Here is a 19,187-nt window from a genome sequence, read left to right as displayed (position 1 = left end):
ATAATCCGGTGGCGCATCGAGTGAAATCGATTTCCGGTCCGTCGTTATTTCCCCTCGTTTCGCCGGGTTTTCTCCGAAGGAGGAGGGTGGCTTCGATTATTATTCCGCCCGCGCTTCCACTGTACGCACCTTGTCCAAGACGGATCGCGGCTTTGCCGCCCCCGGGTTTTCGCGTGGCGTTATTATCGTTGACGTCATCGGTGCACCATGGTGCACCGTTGGCCAATCCCATCGGTACCTCCGTGCGATGCATCGACCGCAGACTTTTCCGTTTCCTACATTTTTTCGCGTGACGACGACGGTCTAATGGAAAAACCGGCGATTACCGTCTTTCATCGTGTTCCTCGACCCTCTATATATCGATTCGATATCTCGCACCGCTTCCGGAAAGTTCAGGGAGTGCTCGCGTGGACAATAAAAATTTCTGAGGGTTTCTCCTTTACTATCGTTAAAGATTTATTTCATAATATTACACCAACAACTATTATCGAATTTTTATGTAATAATAATAATAATAATAATAGATAATCAATAATAATAATCAATAATAATCAATCAATCAATCAAGCAATCAATAATAATAATAAAGACAATAATTATCTTTTTTTTTACTGTGTGAAAAATACGAATGAACGCTTACATACATACACGAATTAATTGCAATGTCTTACAATTAATGTAATAATAGCCTAAAGACGCGGCGCGCGTTAGAAAATATGTCGACATTGTTCGCCATATAATTTTTTCTCTTTCATCTCCGCCGATCGCTTTTCTTTCGGTCTATATCGTGGAATCGATCGTGCCCGCGGTCTTCTCGCGTAAAGCCCCACGATCGATGAATCGCCTCGTTCATTTATAAATCTTCGGCCTCGCGAACCCCTCTCTCACTCGCTCTCTCTCTCTCTCTCTCTCACTCTCTTTCTCTTTCTTCCTCAGGGCGAGCATAATTTTTTTTTATATTTTTAATCGATGCGCGTCTCTCGAAAAAAATCGGTTTCTTTTTCTCTCCATCCGCCCACGCGAGCTCGTGGATCGCGAGGGCGCTCGATCGCGCGATGGACCTTCGTACACGCTTAAATGCTACACACACGATAAATACACATCAATCTCCGATCGATCCGATCTCTCTTGCGATCCTCTCTCACCTCTCTCACTCGCCTCTCGTTTACACAAGAAAGACAAAAGGTACGTTTTGTTACAATGATAATCAGGAAACGAAGGTATACGCCCTGTGCTCGTCCACAGACGACGAAACACGCTTCCGGGCTCCGAATTCATTTATTTATTTATCTATTTATTTATTCATTCATTTATCTTATTCATTTATTTAATAATTTTATTTATTCATTTATTTAATCATTTATTTATTCATTTATTTATTTATATATATATATATATACTTCACTCATCCATTCGTTTATTTGTATATTTATGCTGTTACGCGAATATATAATATTATGGATATCATTGGATACACGGAAAAAAGAAGCTCGTTAAAATCGTTTACGGAGCACACTGAAGAAGATTCTTGTTTGTTTCTCTTTGTTTGTCGGTTAATAAACTGCAAATTTATTCGCAATGTTCTATGTTACACGGATGGTATAACGGCGATAACGGAACAATATATATAGCTTTCATTTATTTATTCGCTTTATTTTATATATCTATACTTTGCATTCTGTAAAATAGAATAATACGGCGACTGTTGCGCGATGTCGCGGCGCGCGAGCCGCGTTCCAGTACACGACGACCATGATCGAGCGATTCCCGAAACGATCCACACAAATCGAACGTTCTCCTCTGGAAGCAAATACTCAAAAATCTTCGTCTCGAACGATGAAATGAAAACCTTCCGCGAAACAATCTAATGAGAATCGCTCGCGACCGACCTCTACATTTTTGCCTACGGTGCCTGCCTTGTTCGACGGACAAAAATCATAAATTCGTGACCTATGAAATCTTGTACAGCAAAATGATGATAACAAGATTTAGTTAGCAGTTGATCGTTGAAAAATCGAAGCGTGGAGATTAAGTAAGAAATCAACGTACTTTCCACAGAGATGCGCTTTCAGTGAAATATTGGTCTGTGAAACGAAAAGAATTCGAACGAATTCAACCCCGGACAAAATCATCGAAATCATCCGCCTCGAAAGGTACAGCAAACAAATCCAATTTTCGCCCACGTTTTTTCGAATCACAGTGAAAGCATATTGTGCTCGCACGAAGTTACGATTTCAGTCCCGAACGAATGAGATTACCAATTCGATACTCTGCAGCCGTAGATCGCTTCCGGCAAGCCTGGTGCGACTTCCGCTAGCGGACGGAACGAGGCCCGCGCCTTGCGGCTCGCGTTAATACCCAGACAATGTAGTGACAAAATAGAAGACAAGTAAGTACAACAACTATTGTAGCTTAGATGAGAATCGGTTGTTGCCGGGCCTCAGACGCGGCGCGTTTCCTCCCTCCAACCATGATTTCCCCGGGCGCGTACGCTTCTGGCGGGGAAACTATCCGGCCGTCGCCTGGAGCGCCTCGACGGTAAATTCTTTTATTTTTGGCAGTGAACGTCTTTGCTTTGGACGAACGATCCGTGGCGACTGTCTTCGATTCTCTCGGGTCCATGTGGGACACGGAGCCGCCATCTTGATACGCCGTACCCGCGTACTCGAGCACGTTGCCACGTCCGGCGGACCCATTTCCGCTTCTCTGACAGCGGACGTTTGACAGCGGGAACGTGTCCGACGCGTTTTACGGTTGTCTGAGGCCGCGGCAACTGAGGTATTTTGTGAACGAACGCACGCCGTGTCGCGCTCCTTTCTCTCTTTCTCTCTTCCCACGCGCGCGTTGCGCTCGGCTACGAACAACGGCGCTCTCACTCTCTCTCTCTCTCTCTCACTCTCTTTCTCTCCCTCACTTTCTCTCTCTCTCTCTCTCTTTCTCTTTGCTTACAAACTGAGCGGTGGCTCGTTTTGTCTCTCCCGTTTCCCTTAATACGATTAAAACGCTCTTTGTTTTTTTTCTTTTCCCTCATTCTTCCTCTTCCTTTCATCCCTCATATTCTCTCTCTCTCTCTCTCTCTCTCGTTTTTTTCGCTAAATTACTTTGTTTTTCTTTCTCGCTCTCTTTCTCTCTCTCTCCCTCCTTCTCATACTCTCGTTTTACACTTTTTTACTCTTTTACTTTTTTTTGATATCTTAACTACCGGAATCATTTAATCGAAGACATGTTTTTTTTTTCTTTTATGTATTTGTATTCGTTTTGTACTTGTACTGTTCAGCAAGGCAGCGTGTTGCACTTTGTTTACAATTACAATTATAGTCGGGCCGTGATTGTCCACGAAAGATTCCACAACGTCGCGAATGGTTCTTTCATGTGATTTTTTTTTGCATCCTCCGCGCGGATTCTTCCTTTCTCTCTCTCTCTCTCTCTCTCTCTCTCTCTCTATTCCTATCTCTCTCTTTCTCTCTCCCTCTCTCTCTCTCTTTCTCTCTCTCTATCTCACTACCTTTCTTTCTGGTATCTCTCTTTGTTTCGCGATGCACATACTCGATGACTGCGAACGATTGGAGCCGGACGAGCGATCGGAAAGCGAGCACGAGACAAGGAATCGAGTATGGCTGCGGGAGAAACGCGGCCGAATCGTGTTTTACACACCGTGTGTACATCGTTTAAGTATGAATGCTATAGCAATCCGCGTGGAGCATACGTCGAACGAAAATGTACACCACCAACCAGCATCGCAAACATAACGTCTTCCCAAAAGTCGCGTCGTTATTTAACGTTAAGCGTAAAATAATAATACTTGCACTTACTTTCAGTCGTTGATGCGTCGTTTCCAACGTTCTATCGTTATCATTAAAAAGCTACTACGCCAATTGGAGATTGTAATCCATCGATACCAATACTCTCTCTGAATTTGGAAAACCACTTTGACACCTTCTTACGTTTCAAACCTGTTCCCCGTATATAGGTCACAGTAAATTCGACGTCTTTAACTATAGCGTCTTCCTCAAATTTATACAGTCTAGCATTCTGTGCACTTTTTTTTTTCAAATCGAATGTACCGTTCTAAATGTTTCGAGCGCACATCAGCGGTGCATCTTAAAATGCAGTTAACTGCATTTTAAATGCATCTTAAAGCAAAGTCAAATAAGAAACGGCACGACTTGTGGAAAGATCTAACGATCCTGTCCGGCGATCAAGGAATTTCCAAAGCCCTCGCGAAACGGAAGTCGAACGAAAGAAACGCCTCGAAATCGAGTTACTCTGATTGGACGCTTGCAACACGTGGATCCTTCTGCTTGCCCGACGACCCGGTTTCTATTCTCTTAATAATTTGTGCTTCGTTACTGTTTAAATGATCGCGCGCGGCACTCTCGGAACGAATGATCTCGGTCACAAACGAACGGGGAAACGCGCCGACGATTTTTAGCGATTGTGTTCGGCGACGTGCGAAATACCGAACCGCAAAGAACACACGCACATACACAGACAGACAGACAGACAGACGCATACGCACGCACACACACACATACCGAAGCGAGAAAACGGCGGAGCACAACAGTCTCTCTCTATCGCGATGCGTGGGCGGATTCGCGGAACAGGTGTGCCGCTGTGCAAAGGTCTCCGATTCACGTGGAGCACGAGACACGTGCACACGTGCACACGTGCGGCGAACGTAACCCAGCCACGATCCATGTGATTTTTCGCACACGTGGCTCGCGGCGATCTCTCTTTCAACCCCTCGCACTCGAAACGTCTTTTAACGCTGCTTTTTCATACCGAAACTCCTGCGAACCGGAAATTGTGTTCTAAGAGAGGAAAAAATAGAAAATTCTAACTTTACGAATTGAACTTCAGTCGGGAAAGAGCCCGTTTACGCTCTATTATAGTGGCTGCTCTTTCTTCGTGATAATGTCTCCGATCAATTTTCTTTTTATCTCAATCTTTAATCCTCGTGATCAGTTTGATCCAAGAAAGCAGATCTTTACCTTTAATTATCATTCCGTGTGCATTGCGAGTTAAGACTTAACTGTTTTAAGAATCGAAGTCTAATTCAATTCTCAAGATATGACTGTTCCAGTTTTGCTTACCAGTACACTTAAGAAAATAACCCAATTTTTGGAACATTGCACAAAGCTTAAAAAAATGTGCCAATTTCTGGCACAGTGCACAGGACGAGAAAATGTGCCAATTTTCTGAACAGCGCGCAAGACTTGTTCCCAAACATAATGCCGAATGTCTCTATTTTAATACTTCTTGTTGGCTCGCTTTTCTCCTAATATTAGTAACATTTGATGTTGACAATCATTTTCTTGGAGTACACTATGTGTCCACAGCCTTACCGACGGAGTGCAAAGGGTTAATAGCGAAGTATTCACGGCAATCCGAATGGCGTTTCGCGAAGAAACGCGTGGCCCTACGGTTTCAAGAAATTGATGGCGATAACAAATATATTCGCGGTATCTCGCGATAAGACCCGACCGATCAGTCTTCGATTTCGATAGAAAAGATCTAATTATAGCATTATTCGAATGCTCCCCCGCGTTCGAGTATCGTGCGCGCACACATCGCGATCGATCGCGACTCCCGAGATAAAAGAAAAGAAGAAAAAGACAACCGAACAACTGTGACAAAATTAATAAAAATAATGATAATTCTAGTACTAATAATTATTATTACAATAATTATAAGAGTAATAATAATAATAGCAATAATATGATTATAATAGCAATAATTGTGATAATGATAATAATAATAATAATATAATAATAATATTAATTATAATAATAATAATAATAATAAGTATCCAGTAAGTTCTCCTCAACGCGTTTAAACAATCACTCTCGTAAATCGCTGTAACAAATTGACAAAAAGATTAACATAAAAATAAAACCAAGGAGAATCCTTACAAAATAGGCCTACATATATATATAATATGTATATATATATATATATATATAATATTTTATGCTTGTTATGCATGTATATACGTACATATCTGTATATATATATTTATGTACATAAAAAGTTAACATAACGTGCCATCGACTCCTCGCCAACTATCGTACACACACTTTCTCTCTCTTTCTCTCTCGTCTATCCGTCTATTCCCTATTCGATCTCTTCTTAATCTTTCGTCGAGAAAAGCGGATCGAACTGTCTCCGGTGACCCGATATCAATGACAATAAACATCACCGACGTGTATATAATAATAACGTTGAACAGGCAGAAGACTCGACAGTACAGACGAAAATTCATACACAATAATACACGGAGAGCAGAACAACGGAAAAAAGTCAGTGACGCACAGGCCTCTATGCACGTGCTTGTCGACACGCAAGATCCGCATATCCTTTTATGGAAGTACACACTCACAGACGATATGTAGAATCGAATGAAACGATGATATTCGCGTGTCGCGCGTTGCACGACGAAACGGAGCCGCTCGAGCGCGAGAATTCGCTAGCTTTCCCGCGGAAAATCTTCGCGACTGCGCCCAAACGTCCTCGATATGTTCCTCTCTGCGAGCCGCGTCAACGAATCGCAATAATCGCCGTTTCGCGAGATCAACGCGGCTCGACGCTCGAGCCTCCGTTGCACCCGTCCGCGATTATTCTTTGCGCTCTTCGCTCGCCAAACGATCGACAATCCACGATCCGCGGCTCGCTTTTCTCTCGTGATTACTTCCATTTAGGGACGGTTGATTACTGTGCGCAAGGAATTTTTGTCGATAAACAAACTCTCGGAAAAAGACTGGCAAGAAACGAGCCGGTGGATCGTTGATCGTCGTCGATCGAGTCGAAAGCTGTCGTGCAAATTCATCTCGGAAGAACGGCGGCTTTCTCTCTCTCTCTCTCTCTCTCTCTCTCTCTCTCTCTCTCTCTCTCTCTCTCTCTCTCTCTCTTTCTTTCTTTCTTTCTTTCTTTCACTCTCCCTCTCTCTCTAGCTGTTCTTCTACATTCGCTCGGTTTTTTTTTCTACAATTTTCCCCGTTTCTTTTTTCGCTCTCGGACAGAAATGTGATAAAAAGACGCACGCTACGCAAGTCGTTAGTGTTGACAATGATGAGCGGAGAGGTGATCGACCTGTTTTCTATCGCTTTTTTTAATCCTAGCTTCTCTTGTAAATGCGGTGCTCCGCTTAAAAATGATCGCGGACTCTTTTCTCATCTGCTTACGAACTACCGTTACGGTTAATTAATTATCGATAAAGATAGTTTAAGTGATATCTTTCCTCTTTTTTTTATACTTCTTTTGCGTTCCGCTTTCGGTGATTCTCGTAGTACATAATAATATGTATTCCGTTTGCTTCTTGTTTATCGTTTCTTTCATTTGTTTTTTTTTTGCGAATTTTCCCCTTCCGATAAATTTAAAAACTTTCGTAACAATTAATTTATAATTAAGGTTTTTTTCTGTTTTTAATATTAATTATGGCACAATATAAATATTATATTTAAAGTCTTTTTGAAGACATAATAAAAATAAATCTAAGTAGTCTTTCTCCTATACGCTCGACAGTATTTCCTTATTCCCTTTTTTTTCTTTCGTTTCATTTTCTATCTCAATTTCTCGTTTAATTACGTCGTCGCCGTTGAGCGACAATTTTCCATTTTCATTTTATCGATTCGAAGAATGCGTTCCCTTCTCCATTTCTCTTATTCTTTTTTTCCCCCTCGTACTCTCTCTCTCTCTCTCTCTCTCTCTCTCTCTCTTTCTTTCTCATTCTCTATATATATCTTTCTCTTCGTAGTTCCACGTTTTCGAATTCGAATTTTAGAAAACAATAAAAAAAAAATGCGAAAGAATTTCGTCTCCCTTCAACCGAAACCGAAGAGTGTTCGTCTCGAGAATTAATAATATATTATCCACATCGCATAATCGGGCTCCCACGATATCCAGCTGCCTCGGGATCGATCCGATCGAGATTGCACGAGATCGTTGATGCAATAAATGCAAAAATGGAACGGGTTCCCCTTAAACTACGCTAAAAAAAAACACTGTTTCTCTTCACCACTTTTTTTCCTCCCACGAATTTCCCGATCGCGGAGGCTGGATATCGATCGCGGGCCCGAGTTAGCTCCCACACAATTTCCCGATGCTCTTTGGTAAGACAATATCACATGATCAAGAAGAAGTTTTTAAAACCAATCGAATAAAAAAACAAAAAAAAAATGATCACACAAACAATCCTAATCAGTCGATGTCTCCCTGATAATCGCAGGGATCGTTCTTTAAAAAAAAAAAAAAAAGAAAAAAAGAGTCTGGAAACTAAAAAATAAATTTGAATCCTTAATTTTAAACGCGTTTGCCGGTCTTTAAAAATTATACAAAATCAGCCTTTCTCGAAAGTAAATCGCGTTCTCTCTCTATCTCTCTCTTTCTCTCTCTTTCTTTCTCTCTCTCTCCCTCTCTCTCTCTCTTTCGTCACAGCGCCAGGAAATCATCGTTTTCTTTTCTCTCGTTTGCGGCTCAAGCTCGCTCGAATCGCGTGTTCGATCAAAACAAAGAGAAAAACACACACACACACGAGTAGCGTGTTCGAACGGAAGCACCGGAAATGCCGCGTGCGCATGTGTGTTTGTTTGTTTGTGTGTGTGTGTGTGTGTTTGCGTGTGCGTGTGTACAGATGATGATGGCTCCGAGAGGCTCGTGGAACCATTCATAGCGATCGTAGTCATGGTTCGACGAGCTCCCGTTTCGCACATCGCGACTCGTGTTTGTCAGGGCTCGCGCGGTACCAAGAACGTGAGTCGACCCATTTTCATGATCTTTCACTTGTCGCGATCAGAAACAGAAAAGAAGGAAGCTACGAGACGCGAAACGGTCGCATAAGCGGAGCCATAACCAACGTCCAGTCCAACACGGATTGCCCACTCCATACAATTCGAAACGCCCATGCCAAAATTCGCACACGACGACATAATCGTTCTCCTCTGTGGATTCGCACGTCAGAGGTACACGTTACCTTACATTATCGATATTTAATATTTACACGCATGTGATATTTAGAATGCAAATAAAAATAGATAGTTTAAAATATCTTCTTTCTCTCTCTCTCTCTCACTCTCTCTCTCTCTCTCGCTCTCTCTCCCTCTCTCTCTCGTTCTCTCGTCCTCTCACACTCGTTCTCATTTACTAACTTTCTCTCTCTTCCCCATTTAGAGCTTCCGTTTTCGTTTTCTCCTTGTGATAGCATACGAGACAAAAATCCATGCATTAAAGTTCAGAAAAAAGTTCTTCGATAATATTTCGTACAATAATGTTCGCTTTAAATCCTAGAACGATTAGTAGTAATAGTAATAATGTTGGTAATATTCGTTTCTCGAAAGAAGATGCGACGCGCCGCCCTAACTACATTTTTCTTTTTTCTTCTTTTTTTCCTTTACCTTCCTCCTCTTTCTTTTTTATCTCTCTCTCTCTCTATCTCTTTCTCTCTTTCTCTCTATCTCTCTGTCTCTTTCTCTCTTCACGTGTAAATAGTAAAAGACCTAAAATTCCTTGTTTCGAAGACGTTGGCACATTGGAATAGATTCTGTGTCTGTGTGTACGTGTGTGCGCGCGTGTATGTACGTGTCCCTGTCGCGATTCTCGCTCGTTATTTTTTTGTTTTTTCTTTTGTTTTCGAATTTCTCGCATTCGACACTGTGCGCGACAGTGTGCAAATGGGTCGAGTACCCTGAAGAGATATGTTTTATTATAGTCGGAACACCGTAGCGAATTCCCATTGACCCCGAGGCGACCGCCGACCGCGAAAAAGCACGCTTTGGTCTCGCTTGAAAAACGAACGAAAAAGAAACGTCAAAGAAACGATAGAAAAAAATAAAACGAAAAAAAAAGAAACGAACGCGAAACAAATAAAATCTAATCGCAACAACAGTCAAATCCACTTTGGTATCGTACCGATTTTCCTCGATTTTTCGCCGACAGTTTTCCCGGCGGGATTTCCCCGTTCTACCGCAGTCTAATTGATTTCGAGATCGACGGTCCTTCCCTCGATCGATCATCGAGGATCGCCGGTGTCCGATCCAATTTTCTCGACGTAAAGGAGACTCGTCTCGGCTTTCTCGTGTTACTTCTTCCTCCTCTCTCCTCCTTCCCTTCTCTCTCCCCCCTTCTTTTTTTGTTTCTTTTACAATTAACTTACACAACACCGAACATCGATCTAATTCCGTATACTTTTTTTCTGGTTTCTCCATATATCTCTAATATTCTCGTTCTAGTATACCCAACTGAAGGACATCACAGAATTTCCCGATATTCAATTAACCAATTAATTACTTTTCCCCACGCGATACTGCGCACACGCCGGCAATCATAATGTGGAACGTTCTCTCCCCGACCAATGTCCTTTTCTCCTCTCTCTCTCCCAGATATTCCCCTTCCCCCCCTCATCGTTTTTCGTTTTTGCATGCGCCGAATTCATACTTTGATGCTCGTCCGCGTCGGTATATCACAGAATGATTAAAAGGTTTCCAAAATGACTAGGATAATTTTCACTAACGAATTCTATCTTTAAGCCTTTCCCGAGTCGAAAAGAATTTTTCGGAAAGCAAAGATGTCCACGTGCAAAGTCCCCTCCCCTCCCCAAAAATGATTCGTCTCTCTCCACATTATGTTTTGTCCGGCCGCGGAAAAATTTTTCTCCCTCCCTCCCCCTCTCTTTCCGGTTTTACTCTCTACGAATGTATACGCAATATGTTAAAAACTCCCGCCATCGGAAGACACCTAAATCTAAAATCGTATAATTTCTCGTTCACGGTATACCTCTCGTTCTATCGCGAAGATATGTTTTTGGAAAACTCGTGTACGCCCCTCTTCCCCCCTCGGATATCGTCCACACCCCCGAAAATTCCGTGCCACCGACCTCGAGACCCGAGAAAATACGCGCACGACTGATTTCGCCATTTTCCACCGCCTCCAACCCCCCACTCTCTAGCCCGTTAAATACTTTTCTCCAAACCCCCCCCCCGCGACTACGGAACCTAAGAATTAGACGTAGACGTAATTTGTTTTCACTCGTACTCCCCCTCAAATAATTTGTACTTGATCGTTAGTTAATAATGGCGTTTGTTTCCTTTTCCTTCTCTGTCTATTCCCCACTCTACCCCTTTTCTGTCCCCCGCCCCTCTCTCCCTCTCGTGTGTGTAATGTGTGCGCGCGATAAAGCATCAACTTTGTTTCTCTTTACACTGAGCTCTAAACCTGAATACGTTGTGCGATGAACAACTTCGTAGGGCGTTCCCTCCCGTTGCCTTTTTTACTTTTGTTACCTTGTACGTTCGTTTAAGCATGGATGTGTCCAAGATTCGAAAGAATAGAACAGCGAGCAACGAGGTTGTTCCCGTCCGATAAAGATCGGAGCGACCGTCCGCGCTTCTTTGGCCTGATCGAACGAAAACAATTGGAAATTTACCCCTTACTCGTAATATTGCACATTCGCCAATGAGACGCGTCAATTAACGCGTTCCCCGCCGCCGCTTTGTGCGCTCCGCCCTAATTTCCTACATAAGTGTCGTCTAGACACGCTTTAAAATCAATCGTTTCGCTCGTGAAATTCGCGAAAGACTTTTTAATAATTGAACCTCGAGAAACGGTCCAACAGGGAATGCGTTAAACCTCCTCATTTCGCGATCCGCTCGATCCGAACCGTACCGGAACAGGAAAATCTCGTGATCCGCTGTCCCACCCCCGGCGTGGTCTATCTACGTCGAACTTATATGCTTCTTCGATTTTCTTTCCTTTCCGGTTTGTTGACCCCACACACGCTCTTTCCACCCCCATTCTCGTTTCTCTCTTCCTTTCGCGCTCTCCCTCTCTCTCTCTCTCTCTTTCCCCCACTTATAAAACCTGAACAAGAGAATATCATCGTTATCAATTATATCGTACGAATATAATATATGTAATATTTATATATATATATTTACAGCTCAAAATATTATTTTTAAAGAGTTAAAAATATAGTCTGTGTAATTTGCGCGCACGACGGACCTGTACACGTGTAAGAGCCCATATAACTTCTACTTGCACTTTTCTACGCCCCCTCCCAACCCCACCATCCTATTATCCCCATCCTTCCCCATCGTTTTTCACCCCCGACGCTCCTCCCTCTGTGAGCTACACTACTTTCTGGCCCGTTTCGCCACCCCCGTCCACCCCTATGCCTTAGAAACCTCCTCAACTCTCTCCCGTTCCCGGTTCCCGAAATTTGAGCACACGTTCGCATCGGTAATTGAATTTTCACTTAGGCCTAAGGTTCTACGACGTCCCATCGGGCTGGCAACACGACTGGCAATCGAATGCAACTGTGCAAAACTATTGTCAAAGGTTCCGGATCACAACAGGCACAAAGAATACTTTTATCTTGAACAAGCGTCACGAAAAACCGAAATTCCCAACAGTGTCTCTTTTGGTTGCAATGTTTCTCCCATGTCGATTTTACAATTATCATTTAGGTTCTGATCTGGGATCGATTCTTGTCCACTTTTTGTATTAAAATTTGTTTCGAGCTTTGAAAGCTCGTCAACGACGTCTGACATTGTAAAGGATATTCTACTGCTACGTTCAAGTACGTAAAACAGCACAGGAGAGTATTACCGAGTAATTACCATAACAGAAATCGATAATAAAACAATGTCCTAGACTAGTAGACAATTATCGAAGTCAAGAGAAGCCTCCAAATCACTTTACATAAATCGCCTAATTACCAATCTTTCCTCTCAATCGTCCTGCCAGCCCAGCAAGAGTATTCCCTAACGTTCAGACAGTCTTGCGACCATACCACTGCTATCTTCTCGCAACCCAGCGATCCCAGATCGAATAGCAATGTCCAAGACACGATAGCAAGTGCAAGAAACGCGTGACATGTCTGCACCTTAGGTTCCCGATCGCATAATCACCCCTGCCTCTCTCCCACCGCGGTCAGGTGACTCCGAAACCCATTCTCCTCTGAAACGAACCTTGCCTACGCTCTTGTCCGCAGGACAGCGTGAATTGACATGATTCTTGGGACCGGTCGGAGCACGATCGATCGGTTGACACCTTGGCAAGACTCGATCAATCTCTTCCTACTTCAACGTTCGCAGTCGATCGCTCCTCAAGCTTCGTCCCCCGATCACCCAGACACGATTTCTGGGATCGACGCGATCGCAGCCCGGCGATCCAGTCCCTGGAGCTTTCTTAAAATCGCGTACAAAACCCCGATAAAACCAGTGGAATGTATTCACGGCTCTCTCGAGCCTTCGATTCGCCGAATACCTCGTCAAGCCGCGTTCCCACTGAACGCGACGCAATTTTGTGAACAGACTTCTTCGTAAGATTCGTTGTTTAATGGGAACGCGGCTCCAGGCTCGGCGTCTCAGTCGATTCTCTCGTGTTTCTTTCGATTGATCGCAGTCTTGGCTCGAGGTTCCGATCGCGAACCGACCGATTCAACGGTGTAGATCGCGATTTCCTGACGGAGGAGCTGAACGTTGGATTTTGGAGGACCAATCGATCGTTCCGAGGACCTGCCGGGTTTCGGTTTCGTCGGGGATCGAGGCTCGTTTGAGGTCAGACGAGCGACGATCGACGATGACGATGACGATGACGATGACGACGAGCCGCGGCGAAGCAAACGATGGCCAGACGTCGGGGATGACGAAGACAATGCGGACGATGATTCCGTGAGCCCGGAACGGGGTTACTGTAAGACGGTTCTGACATTTTCATTGCGGCTGCTGCTGCATCTGGGCCTTGAGCAGCTTCTTCAGCCTGCCCGAGCAGCCCCGATGCTGTATGCTCTTGTGCGTCGTGAGCGAGTTCTTGGTGCTGTAGCTGCGGTTGCAGAACTCGCACACGTGCAGGGTGTCCGACTTCTTGTGCTTGTCCTGGAAATGACGCTTCAGGGAGTAGTAGCATGAATAGTTGCGACGGCAGAACGGGCATTCCGGTGACTCGTTCACGCCAGCCGCCGTCGGCGTCGGCATCCGGTACATGGCAGAGGGAGGCGTCGACGGTGCTGGATGCATCCCGTTTCCCGTACCTGAAAACCGCCGTTATTCGTCAGATTTTTAACTCTAAGCAATAATCAGTCAGCCTCCCAACGCGAAAACAGTCTCGCAGCTCCTCAGCTACTTCCTCCTTATTAACCCTTATGTCAATAACAATATTCAATGATGATGCACTTTAAATTTTCAGTGCACACTTTTATGCCCTCAGCTACGTTAGCAAAGTGCATCTTGACTACATTGATCCGGGATTTATAGAAATTTAATTCGGTGCCTGTGAACTCACCCTTAGCCTCTGCAAACTATTTTTGAACCTCGAGCATTTTTCTAATGACCACTCCAAAGGATACAGTAGAATCAACTGTCAGTCTTCTACCCCCTGGGCATCTTCAACCCTTAATTGCACGACTCTTTAAAATTCTTTGATTTATAATTTAAAATTTGTATTTAAAATATGATATAATTATATGATATAAATATAATATAATATAATTTGTATTTAAAATTCTTTGATTTATTCGTTAAGAAACGATAGAAAAATGATTCCAGCCTTCATTGCAACTGATTGAGTGCAAAATAAAAATTGTCTGTGGCCATTGCAATACACAGGAGCTACATATTTATTTCTTAGTCTTTTGAATGATTCCAAACTAATAAGACAGTATTATTAAATTCGAATATTTTCACTGGTTCAAAGTTGATTCACTGTTATCATAAATGCATAAAATTCGCAGTCTACTTACAATGTTGCCAGACTGCAATGTTTTAACCCTAGGTAACTTTCTCATTTCACGTACTGGTGTTTTAAGATGAAGATGACGCTGCTCGAGATTCCAGCTGCCAATATCTAATTTTGCATTTTCTTTTCATTTTCAAAAAATGCTCCCCAAGCAGCTCGTGTGGAAACAACAGAGCCTCTCACAGAAAATCTCGAAGCGCTTCGTGTAAAGTGGCACCGAATTAATTTGCACACCTGACGAACAATGATAAGGCAATCTTCGCTCCGCGCTTCTCCGAGACTGTTCCCGCGCGAAAACGCTAGAAATCTTTTCTCCGAAAAGGGAAGGGGGATGTCGAATTTCGCAAGTCGTTGGAACAACCGGCTAGATTCGTCTCGATCTCTGTGATTCGCCTCGATCGGGCCCGATCGAGGCTCCGACCTTTTCGATTGAGGACGACCTCGGCTTTCAAACCCTCCTGTCTTAGGATCGATCCAAAGACTGTTGTGGTGCGTCAGCCTTCGAAGTTTCATCGATCGGTGCATCGGAGCGTGTCGGATTGAATCGTAAACGATCCCATGCGACTGGACAGGTAGTATAATGTCGTTAATCGGGGCCGAGAGAGTCTTGTAATTATTAGTCGAGCGAGTAGAGATGAAGAGGACCAAAACCACCATGCCAGACCGCGTTCATAGACGTTCCGCGAGGAGTCAGTCGTACATAGAGCAGTTTCGGAAGAAGATCCGGCCGCGAGATCTCATCGATCGAGGAAACAGTAACCGGAAGTTGTCGGTTCCGCGGACAATTCTTGCTCGATTCAATTATTTTCTCCTCAATTTCTGAATCGGTATGCTTGTTCTACCCGGCAATTCAGTCGATGTCAATTAACCCGTGTCGACTTGCAAAACGATTCGATGTTATCGAGCTCGGATTCATTTCTATTAAGTTAGCAAACCAGGTTCGCGACCTTCGCATTTTCTTCGGCAGAATTATTAACACGTTCGCTACCACCGTTTCTCTCCTTCATAGTAAAACAATTTAACGGAAGAAAGTGGTAAAGTCCCCGAATATTATTCCGTCTATTATAACTGAAATTTATTCTATAATTTTATTTCATTTTTTACTCGTGGTAGCGAATGTGCTGAATTAGAAATTCTCAATTGAAATGTGCCTGATTCGATTCAATAATCTTCTGCCATGTTTCTAGCAAAACGAAAGGTCGTGAATTTAGTTGCCAGCCTAACCATAGACATTATAGTGCAAGAACTGTCCCCGAACCGGAATAGTTCGCGGAGAAACGTGCAATAGGCTGCGTCGCGTCGATGCACGTGTCGAGATCGCACGCGATTTCGATTCTCGAGCGAAGCGGCGTGCATGAGAAGGGATTGCAGTCATGCGACGGTAGACTAGCAGTCGCCGGTGAAAGGTCGAACCGCGATAATTCTCCGTGAGCGACAACGAGAGATCGTCTCTAGATGCAAAACGATGCAAGCTAGAGAAAGAGAGAAAGAAAGACAGAGTGTAAGTAAAAGAGCGAAAGAGAGACAGGAGAGAGAGAGAGAGAGAGAGAGAGAGAGAGAGAGAAAGAGACGCGTCGCGATATACTCTACGGTCATGCATCGAGAAAGATGATCCAGAGATCGTGTTAGTCGCGGGAAGCCTGATGTACGTTCGACAAGCGACGATAGACATGAGCATGCACACAACATCGAACATCGAAAACGCAAAGAATATAAGAGAGAAGCGTAGGAGGACGAAGGAGCAGGCGGCAGAATTTTGATTTTTCACAGAAACGAAAAAGAAACAGAACAAGACCGAGAAGATGGTGTTAGTTGGAGGAAGGAGAACGAGGATCCGTGATGCCCTGTGTCCAAGCAAAGCGAGACAATTTCTAATGCCTCCTACAGTCTCTTCAGCATTTGCGTAGCAAGGACGCGAGGCAATATTTCTTACTATACTTAATACAATCAGTCGATTCTAGTCGAGACGAACTGTCCGAGAGCATTATTATGTCAGACAAATTTGTTGTATAAACTTTTGCACCGACAGAATATAATTACTGTCGCGCTCGTGTGACTACTATTCGTGTGCCCGTACTGACCCGTCTCCTTGAGCAAAGTATAGTTCTAGAACCGATTAGCAAAGAGCAACAGTCGGAAAATGAATCGTCGCCTGGACACAGTTTCAGGATCGAGATCGGTTCGTTGGCGGCTCATCGGCCGATTCGGCGGCACGACGACGCCGTTAAGGAGGCACGGAGGGCCGGAGGGGACGATAGGGAGTAGGAGTGGCATAACGGAGCTGCGACTACCGGAAGAGCTCGATCGGCGATCGTACGGTACCGACGCGAGCGAAGGACGACTGGGGAAGAGGAGGGAAAAGCGGTTCCGCGGGCGGAGCACGGTGGAATGAACTTGAGGACGGTGGAACGAAAGCTCCGTGCGCCGTGCCGTGAAGAACAAGAAGAAGAATAAGAAGAAGAGGAGGAACAAGGGTCGTGAACACGTGGGAGTCGTCGGGACCGGTTTCTTCTCTGGCATGCACACTCTTCTTGGGGGGGGGGCAGAGAGAGAGAAAGAGAGAAAGAGAGAGAGAGAGAGAGAGAGAGAGAGAGAGAGAGAGAGAGAGGAAGGGGTCAGATACCGGAAAGCGGAAGAGGGAGGGCACCGTTGACGAGGAAGCCGAGGTCGTTGCGAGGCTACGATTAAGCGATCGCGACCTCCGCGAGGCGTTCCAACGACGAGCTCTCTCTCTCTCTCTCTCTCTCTCTCGAGAAAGAGAGGGAGAGAGAGAGAGAGAGAGAGAGGGTTTTTCCGCGATAGCAAGGTGGAAGGAGCAGAATCAACACAGAGAGAAGAGAGAATATATAGATCTATGTGTGCGCGGGGTGTGAGGCAACAGGTGGGGGAACATTTTGTGGGTGATTCTTCGTGGTACGACAAGACGAACATATTGCAATTTCAGCTTTGCTTTTAAGGTGTTAAAGTTGAGCAAGAGATGGATCGGGTGTTTAAAAACGAAGCTGACGTCGCAATTTTTCTTGACTTTTGTCCTGTGCTGTACTGAAGAATCATCCTTCGAATTCTCTCCTTGATGTTGTCGAACACCTTGTGTATACAGTACATGTCCGACTGAAATGTGTATACATGCGATCGTTTCCTTCAGTATCGAAAACACGACGAAACGTTTCAAACTAATGTTGCATGACGGTATCAAGAGAAACGCATAGTGATGATTCGTATTTGACTTTCAGATGACCTTACAGAGGTCAATGAAGTCTTTAATTCTTACAGATTATCATCACGATATGTACCCGCTCGATAGCACACAACGCTGGATATTGAGTACCTAAGGAAATGATCGCGTGAGTATATTTCAGCCGGGCACACTGATGTAGATGTGTGTTTGTGTGTGTTAGGAAGCATCGGTAGTAATTAATCAAGAAGACGAAGTGGTGTTAGAGACGCGCGAGAAAAAGGCAGACGCGTTTTTGTCCGGTTGAGCCGGGCTCAGTTTGTCAGAAGGATTGTTGCGTGTTGCCCTACCTTATCTAAACCTTCAAAAGAACTTAATGTCAATGTCGCCGGGTCTGCTCTTATGATAGGTATATATATGGGTCATCAGGGAGTTACGGGAGCAGTATATCCGCTCGCAGATGACGCATCTGTACTCCTCCTGTCGCGCTGCGTGCTTGTCGGCAACGTGGCGTTTCAAGGATGCTTTGCTGCACAGCTCCTTGTGGCACAGCTGGCAGCGGAACAGCTTCTTCGCTGACTGGGTGTTCAGGGAGTTCAAGGTCAGCCCCGTCATAGAGGTGAGCACTGAAACACAACAATGCACCTCGTGCAGCTGCAACCCCCACACTTCTTTATACCCTAGCCCTAGTATCAAAGGGTGACGCAAGCGATAAACTCTTTCTTTTTATAATTCCAACCCTCGCTCTCTTTCTCCCTCTCTCTCTCTCTCTCTCTCTCTCTCTCTCTCTCTCTCCCTCTCTCTCTCTCTCTTTCTCTCCCTCTCTCACTCTCTTGACATCCACTTCTCACAGTCTCTCTATCCTCTCGCTCTGTCGTTTCCTTTCTCCCCGTCTCTTTCATTCGTCGGTCTATCTACGTTTGCAACGGTTTGATACGCGAAATACGAGTGCCACAGCGATGCATTGAAAATAGTGCGGCGTGTCTATGGCGAGGTGGAGGTCTCGAGATCGTAAAAGTAAATTTAGAAAACGAGATTCGATGCTGTACGCGATATTTATAATACTTTACAGGCAGTGGAACCGCGCACCGTCGCTGAGTCACGAAAATACTCGAACACGCGCACAGCGTTGATTGCATTCGGAACGTCTGCGATTCGCTCAAGATCAATTGCTCGGCATTCACGTGTACAATTATTGTTGCGAGGATACTAGAAACGAATTATAAAACGATAACGTGGCTGCTACGTTCGCCGTGCAAGCATTCGGGAGAGCTGAATCTCTCGA

At 44.4% G+C, this 19,187-nt stretch overlaps 1 protein-coding gene and 1 long non-coding RNA gene across 2 annotated transcripts; one reads left to right on the top strand and one right to left on the bottom strand.

The window, feature by feature from the left end:
• Window positions 1-12,680: 12,680 nt before the first annotated feature.
• On the bottom strand, window positions 12,681-18,373 carry LOC143355525 (uncharacterized). Its single transcript, XM_076790401.1, has 2 exons — window positions 18,253-18,373; window positions 12,681-14,023 (listed from the first exon to the last, which is right to left on the bottom strand). The coding sequence occupies exon 2, from the start codon at window positions 14,007-14,009 to the stop codon at window positions 13,707-13,709; it is 303 nt and encodes a 100-aa protein (XP_076646516.1). The 5' UTR covers window positions 14,010-14,023; window positions 18,253-18,373; the 3' UTR covers window positions 12,681-13,706.
• Window positions 16,119-18,450, top strand: LOC143355530 (uncharacterized). Its single transcript, XR_013082517.1, has 3 exons — window positions 16,119-16,228; window positions 18,001-18,071; window positions 18,312-18,450. It is a non-coding gene; the product is annotated as an uncharacterized LOC143355530 (long non-coding RNA).
• The last annotated feature ends 737 nt before the right edge of the window (window positions 18,451-19,187 follow it).

Source organism: Halictus rubicundus, chromosome 1 (assembly GCF_050948215.1).
Source record: "Halictus rubicundus isolate RS-2024b chromosome 1, iyHalRubi1_principal, whole genome shotgun sequence".
Classification (NCBI taxonomy): Eukaryota; Metazoa; Arthropoda; class Insecta; order Hymenoptera; family Halictidae; genus Halictus; species Halictus rubicundus.
Note: the sequence above shows the minus strand (reverse complement) of the source record. Positions and strands in the feature narration are given on the sequence as shown.